The following is an 8,593-nucleotide window of genomic DNA, read 5'->3' as shown; positions in this document are numbered from 1 at the left end:
TAATGAAATTAATTAATAATTGTACTTGAACAAGTCAACAAGTGACGTCATTTTCTCCTGTTTTTTCAAATGTGGTAGCGTAATGTTGTTATAAACAATGAAATAATATCATATAATATAAATTTCAAAAAGAATTTATCATTATAGTGAAAGATTGTTATGGTAAATCATTGTTATAGGAAGATGTGACGATATAGGAAAACTCAAAATCCAAACTTAAGGGGGAAAAGTACTTACCACCATGAGAGGTTTGAAATCTGAACCAAATCCAGAACCATCATCTTCACATTGATCAAGAAGTACATCCAAGAAATCCCCTTTCTTCTTCATCCCTTCAGCTTTAGCTTGTATTCTCATTTCAATTTGTTCTTCAAATATCTCATGCAATCTTAAATAAGCTGGCCTTATACGACGTCTCACTCCTTGCAAATCTAGCCACTTTAGCACTGGAAAATAATCAGACAAATTTGGTACCCCAGCAGTCTCCATAATGGTCCACACTAATTCCTTAAACTCATGAGCCGTTTTGAACTCCGGATCGACCATATCGATCGAGAAAATCGTGTTGGATATTAAATTCAACGTGGTCGCAAACGCGACACGTCCAATATCAACAGGGGAGCCAGTGTCGCACTGGCTCCTTATATGGTTCACTAGTTGTTCCATCTTTTGGTGACGAAGTTCTTGAAGCAAATCGAGACGTTGATTATTAAACATTTGTGTACTAAGGAACCTTCTCTTTTTTTTCCATGTATGATCACCGTTGACCCATGCTAACGTATATTCAGGGTTAGGTTGCGCGGCGACTGCGCCGGGGATTATACGTGCTGAGAAAGTTTCATCGTGTTTGTGGAGGATTTCTTTGGCTACATCGGCTGAGGACACAATTATGGTGGTGAGTGAGCCCAATTTTAGAGTCATGAGAGGGCCATGTGTTTTGGCTAGCTGTGCTAATGATTGGTTTGGCTTTGAACCTAGTTCGAATAATGAACCAACTATTGGGAGGCCAGTAGGACCTGGTGGTAGCTTTTTGGACTTAGATTGGACATATGGCTTGATGATGAACCAAAAAAATGAGATGAAGAGGATAACAAGGATGGGGAGTTCCATGTTTGCTAAGTTACGTACGTGGGCCTTTGGGGACATTTGGAAAGGATGCTCCACTCCTTAATTATATAGAATACAGATTTACAGTTTAACGGTTGACCATAAATACAGCCAGGGGCGGACCTACGTTCTATTTTGGGGTGTTTCGGCAATCACTAAATTCGACGCGAAATAGGTATAATTACATAAAAAATATATAAAAATAGGTATAAAATATATTAAAGCACCCACTATAACAAAAAGTTAGTTGCGTGCATTGATATTTGGATCGATCTTAAGGTGCTTCATTGGAAGGAGGTCTTGGGTTCTCAAACCTCATTGAGGTGATTTTCTTTTTAAAATATTTTAAGCACCCACTATCCTTAAATCATGGGTCCGCCACTATATATAGCCATACCAAAAACAAATAATACCATAAATATTGAGTGTAGGTTATGAAAATTTATATTTAGATACTGTATTTGTTTGTTCATTAAATATAAATTTATTCTTATATTTAATTGATCATGAAATTTAATTAGATTTTTCAACAGTTTCAAGTTTCCAATCAATTTTTGTGTTTTTGCGACTTTTACTCAAGAAACTTTGGTTGTTTTTTTTCAAGTGACATGTTCAAACACAATTTTAAATTCCAAAAATGTTACCACTCAAAAACTAAAACTTTGAAGTTTCAATTTAATTAAGCTCCAAAATCTCAGTCAGAAGAGAGGCCTCCATCAAATAGAAAATTGCCACATAGGAGAATGCGACAATATGATATACTATCATTAGGAAGAGTTTAAGTTACTTATTTGTTTATCCAAATTTAGATGGCATATATCTTTGAGAGTCGAGTAAATTCTTTCTACTAAGATTTTTTCAATTGTGTTTTATGTATATTTCATTTATTAATTATTGTGATAATAATATTTGTTATATAATTTTTAAAAATTCAAATATTATTTTTATAAAAACATAAAAAAGATTTATGTCCGACTTCATGATCAAAATCAGAAAAGCTGGACTTTCAAAACTTCAATCCATGTCATATAAATTGAGGGAAAAAATATACCTTTAGAATATAAATAACTTTATATCATTTAGTCACTTTTATATTTTATAGCAAGTAATATGTTCTATTTTTCAACTAACAAAATATCACAAAAAAGGCTTATAAGCTATATAAATATAACCTGGTGGATAACAGAATAATGTGAACAATAATGTAGAACCAACATGAAATGCGGTGTAGTGATGAGACTGTTCCACTCTCAATTAGAGGTCTTGAATTCGAGTCCTGGATATGGAGAAAATTTTGTTGGGAGCGCTACCTCTAGAATGGGTTTTGCAAGGCACGATCCGAATTAATCGAGGCTCGATCCAATGCAGAACCCAACACTGGGTGGGAAACAAAAAAAATAATGTACTCCGATGTATATATTGTGGAATTAACTCTACAGTTATTAATTTAATTAGTATAATGCAAAGATGAATAATTTCTACGTTACAAAGGAGATGTGAATACATCTAAACATTCGTTCTAATAGAATTAAGTAACATGTGAAGTAATGGTTCTTTAATACCATTAAATATAACTCTTGCAACTCCACTTTCAAATACTATATAAAGGGTGTCTTTGGAGAAGATAAAAATACACCACATAAAGAAAGAAACAATCTTCCTCCTTTCCTCTAGCTCTTGAATTGTTTTGGGCAACCTCCAAACTTCCAGTCATGAGTGCACGTGTTTGAAAGTAGCTGTGGAACCTTAGGGAGCGATTGGCTAGAAGGATTTGCACCGGAGTCGGACTGAAATCGCTTTCAAGGCAGTGGTTTGCCATGACACAGTGTTTGGGACAACTCTTTTACTATTATTAATTCAGTTCCAATATCAATATTGTAGTACTTTTACCAATAATTTAAAAGCGATTTCGTTACATGCAATATTGATAAATGACCCTTTCTTTGAACAAAACTTTTCTTGATTTGTCAAAACTTGAGCCATTGGACGAAAATAATTTTAAACGTTGGTCACAAAAACTTCTGATTTTCTTCGAACAATTAGAAGTTGATTATATTTTGTTTAATGAATCTCCTATTGATAACTATAACAATGTTGTGATTGATGATGTTGCTAAAAGAAATTTGAAAAAGATAAAAAAACAGTTAGAAGACATTTGTTGAATCATATGACTAATCATTTGTTTGATTTATTTCTTACTCACAAATTTGCTAAGAAAATATGGGACAGTTTAGAAAAGAAATATGGTGCCGATGATGCAGAAAATAAAAAATATGTTGTCGGACAATAGATTAAATTTCAAATGATTGACGATAAATCAATCATGGAACAAGTCCACAAATATGAAAATTTAACTGTTGATGTTCTCAATGAGGGTATGAAGATGTGTGAGATTCTTCAGGCGAATGTTCTGCTTGAAAAATTTTCACCATCCTGGAGTGATTATAGAATCAATTGAAACATAAGAAAAAGAATTTTAACTCTCCAAGAACTTATCAGTTACATGAGAACAGAGGAGGCAAGCCGTCTTAAAGATAAGATGGAAGCTCTTTCTCTTAATTCTTCTAAAGCTAACCTTGTGGAATCTTCTGGTACTATTGCAAAAGACAGGCACGAAGGCAAACAAAAGAATGTTCAGAATAAAGAACAAGTGAAAAAGAAAAATAATTTCAACAAGCTAGAGAGTCAAATTAAAAAAATCAAAGGGGCCTTATTTTGTCTGTAGAAAACTTGACCACAGGGCTGTCCAGTGTTATTTAAGAAAAGGACAAAAGCCAAAAGAGGGAGGACAAGGTGATGCCCAAGCTCATCTTATAAAGGGTGATGAAGTAATTGCTGCAGTAATCGTCGAGGAAAATCTGGTAGCTAACAAGACTGATTGAGTGTTGGACACAGACGCTTCAAGACATTTCTGTGCTAACGAAAAAATATTCCATTATTGAGGAATCCACCGATGGCTAGTGCGTCTACATGGGTAACTCCACTACTGCTGGAGTTATGGGTAAAGAAAAATTTTCACTTCAATTAAATTTTGGAAAAATATTATCCTTGAACAATGTTTTGTATGTTCCCTCACTCCGTAGAAACTTAATTTTTGGAGCACTTCTCAACAAAGTAGGCCTTAAACTTATTTTTGAAGCTGATAAAATAATTATTTCGTGTGGAGAAAATTTTGTTGGGAAGGGATACCTTAGTGGGGGCTTATTTATGTTGAACATTGATCAAGAGATTATCAATAATACAAATATTCCTAATTCTGCTTATATTGCTGAGTCTATTAATTTATGGCATGGTAGGCTAAGTTATGTTAATATCGCTTCTATTAAAAGACTTTAAAAAATGGGATTAATTCCTACAATAAATATTGATGATATTTCTAAATATCCTCTGTGTGTAGAAGCAAAGCATGCTAAGAAACCTTTTAAATATGTTACTAATAGAAAGACCAGGTTGCTTGAACTAGTACATTCAAACTTAGCAGATTTTAAGAACACTATTAGTAAAGGTGGAAATAAGTATTACATTACTTTTGTTGATGATTTTTCTAGGTACACTAAGGTATACCTCTTTAAGTCTAAAGATGAGGCCGAAAACATGTTTTTAAAATTCAAAATAGAAGTAGAAAATCAATTAGACAGGAATATCAAGAGATTTAGATCTGATATGGGCGGTGAATATAGTACTAAAACTCTAGAATATTTTTGTGAGAAAAATGGTATTATCCATGAGTTTAGTGCTCCTTATACTCCCCAACAAAATGGTGTAGCCGAACTGAAGATAAAACACTTAAGGAAATGATGAATTCTATGCTTTTAAGCTCGGGTCTACCTGACTATATGTGGGGAGAAAACTGTCTTATCTACATGTTATATTCTTAATAGAGTCCCTCATAAAAAGTTAGACAAAACCTCATATGAGTTATGGAAAGGATATGCCCCTAACTTGAAATTTCTGAAAGTTTGGGGGTGTTTGGCTAAAATTGATCTACCTGATTTTAAACGAGTAAATGTAGGTTCTAAAACCTTTGATATTGTCTTTATTGATTATTCTCAAAATAGTGCTGCATATAGATTTATGTCATTAAATGATTATTCTATTTATGAATCTAGAGATGCAGAATTTTTTAAGCATATTTTTCCTTTGAAAAACGATGTGCCTAGCGATGTGCAAAATAATACTTCTATATCTATCTATGTTAACTCTCATGTTATGCCTGTATCTGATGTTATTGCTAATGAACATGAAAATGAACTGAGAAGGAGTAAAAGACGTAAAACTGAGACTAGAGTTGGTCCTGATTTTATCACCACCTTCTTAACTGAGGATTTTGTTATCGATACTTTAAATGATGAATTAGTGTCTATCTACTTAATAAAAGAATATTCTAAGACATATGATGAAACAATGAGTTCAATAGATGCGATATTTTGGAAAGAGGCTATTAAAAGTGAATTAGACTCTATAGTTTCTAATCACACATGAGACTTGTATGATTTGCCTAAAGGTTGTAAACCCATAAGTAGCAAGTGGATATTCAAGAAGAAATTGAGGCCCGATGGTACAATTGATAAATATAAGGCCAGACTTATGATTAGGGGCTTTAACCAAAAGAAAGGTGTTGATTATTTTGATACTAATTTTCCTGTGACTAAAATAGCGACCATTAGAACTCTTATTGCTTTAGCTTCTATTCATAATTTAGTGGTACACCAAATGAATGTCAAAACTGTATTTTTAAATGGTGATTTAGAGGAAGAGATCTATATGACTCAACCTGAGGGTTTTGTGGTCCCAGGACAAGAGGATAAAGTATGCAAATTGAGAAAGTCCTTATGTGGACTTAAGCAAGCACCTAAGCAGTGGTATGAAAAATTTGATTTCACATTAATAGATAACGATTTTGTTGTTAATTCATCTAATACCTATGTTTATTCTAAAATGATAGGATTAGACTGTGTGATTATATGTTTATATGTGGATGACATGTTAATCTTTCGCCTTAATGTGAATGTTGTAAATGAGACTAAGAAATTTTTATTTTCTAAATTTTAAATGAAAGACCTTGGAGAAGCTGATGTTATTTTAGGAATAAAAATTAAAAGAAATGTTAATGGTTTCTCTTTGTGCCAGTCTCGTTATATTGAAAAACTATTAAAAAGGTTTAATTGTTTTGATGTAGTTTCAATGAGAACTCCTTATGATCCTAGCATACACTTGAAAAAGAATAAAGATTTCAATGTTTCTCAAACTGAATATGCTAAAATAATTGGGAGTGTAATGTTTCTCATGAACTATACTTGTCTTAATATAGCTTATGTTGTTAGTAGATTGAGTAGATATACTCATAATCCCTGTAATGAACATTGGCATGATCTTCATTGCTTGTTAAGGTACTTAAGAGGTACTATGGATTGGTGTTTGCATTTTAATAAATTTTCTGCTATTTTAGAAGATTTTTGTGATGCAAACTGGGTGACTGACAATGATGAAGTTAGCTCTACCAGTGGCTATATGTTTACTTTGGGTGTAGGTCATGGAAGTCTTCAAAGCGGTCTTGTATAGCACGTTTTACCATGGAATCTGAATTCATTGTTCTCGAGTTGGCGGGGCAAGAAGTTGAGTGGCTAAGAAATCTTTTGACAGATGTTCCTTTATGGGGAAGATAAATGTCACCAGTCTCTTTACATTGTGACTCGCAGGCGACAATTGAAATTGCTAAAAATAGTGTATACAATTGTAAAAAGAGACATATTCGCATCAGACATGGTGCAGTTAAACAATTATTGAAACATGGTGTTATTTCCTTAGAATATGTACTGAAAGAAATTTGGCGAATCCTATGACCAAGGGTTTGATAAGAAAAATGATCTTTAAATCGTCGAGTGGATGGGGCTAAAGCCCATGGATTGAGGTAATATGGTGGATACCCATTTATGGCATGAGATACTGTATTATAAGGTTGAGCTTATTTTTGCTCTTAATGATCCATATCCTTAAGGTGGTCTATGAGATAGACTTGATGGATCACCTACGTGAGTATAAAAGGTTGGTCACCTTTTTATGAAAGACTTGGGTTAACTTTCTAGAGCACTCATGAGACCCAAGGTTAGTGTGCATGACCATAAACGCACTTTGTAGTATCACGGAGGTTGCTTACAATCAAGGATATGGTATGTGTTGTGGGGGTCTCAACTTATGTCCATCTAGTTCAAGAGTATACTTCACTTTTTGGATATTTGTTGTTGCCTCATATCACTACGTGTCAATTCAAATCAAAAGATATTGACACTTAAGTACGTGTTCCTTCCTTTTGCCCAGAATTTATTCTTATTCTTTATCTTTGCATTAGTGGGGGGCTGTGGAATTAATTCTACAGTTATTAATTTAATTAGTGTAATGCAAAGATGAATAACTTCTATGTTACAAAGGAGATGTGAATACATCTAAACATCCATTCTAATAGAATTAAGTAACATGTGAAGTAATGGTTCTTTAATACAATTAAATATAACTCTCGCAACTCCACTTTCAAATACTATATAAAGGGTGTCTTTATAGAAGATAAAAATACACCACATAAAGAAAGAAACAATCTTCCTCCTTTCCTCTTTCTCTTGAATTGTTTTGGGCAATCTCCAAACTTCCAACCACGAATGCACGTGTTTGGAAATAGCCGTGGAACCTTGGGGAGCGACCGGCTAGAAGGATTTGCACCGGAGTCGGGCCGAAATTGCTTTCAAGGTAGTGACTTGCCACGATACAGTGTTTGTGGCAACTCTTTTACTATTTTTAATTCAGTTCCAATATCAATATTGTAGTACTTTTACCAACATATATTAGAAATATTCCTCGGACCATTTATGAAACATGCGAGCAGGAGTGCGCACGACTGCTAGCTAACTTAGCTGTAGTGACCAAATACTACTCCTTGTTGAGCTCCAACTTGCACGTTGTAATATTGTTGACTTGGTGTTAGAAAACAATTCTTTGAAGTTGGATCATGGAGGTTTCTCCTACCAACCATTTGCATAATTATAAAATTATAATCCTATCTGTACGTAAATCCCACCAAATATATTTGAGAGTATACATGAATAACATAGTAATTTACTTTCCACCATTCTAATTTATATGAAGCAGTTTGATTAGATACTAAGTTTGAAAAGCAGAGAGAGAATTTTAAACATGTAATTTTACACATATCTTAATATTTATGTGATAGCAAAATCTTTTCAATATAAGAGAAAAATAAAAAAAAAAATGATAACTCTATGTACTAAAGTTTCCATTACGCTATTTTAATTTTGAGGTTTGAATTCACCATCTCCTAATCACATAATAATAACTTTATCAGTTATTTCAAGACTCTTATTCAATATAAGAGGAAAATAAAAATTATAAATTATAATTATTTTTAAATATAAAAATGAACCATTCCTTTTAGAATAAAATACCTATAAAAAGCTAGGGGGAGACATATTTGAAT

The 8,593-nt window shown here is 33.1% G+C and overlaps 1 protein-coding gene across 1 annotated transcript in view; it reads right to left on the bottom strand.

The window, feature by feature from the left end:
- The window catches only part of LOC107872858 (geraniol 8-hydroxylase), a 31,197-nt gene extending 30,027 nt beyond the window's left edge, over nucleotides 1-1,170 (bottom strand). Inside the window, exon 1 of the mRNA XM_047413607.1 lies at nucleotides 238-1,170. Within this exon, the coding sequence (XP_047269563.1) occupies nucleotides 238-1,146 (909 nt within the window). The 5' untranslated portion in view covers nucleotides 1,147-1,170. The remainder of the gene's footprint in view (nucleotides 1-237) is intronic.
- Nucleotides 1,171-8,593: the final 7,423 nt, after the last annotated feature.

This window comes from Capsicum annuum, chromosome 6 (assembly GCF_002878395.1).
Source record: "Capsicum annuum cultivar UCD-10X-F1 chromosome 6, UCD10Xv1.1, whole genome shotgun sequence".
Classification (NCBI taxonomy): domain Eukaryota; kingdom Viridiplantae; phylum Streptophyta; class Magnoliopsida; order Solanales; family Solanaceae; genus Capsicum; species Capsicum annuum.
The sequence above is the reverse complement of the archived record's forward strand: the minus strand, read 5'-3'. Positions and strand labels throughout refer to the sequence as shown.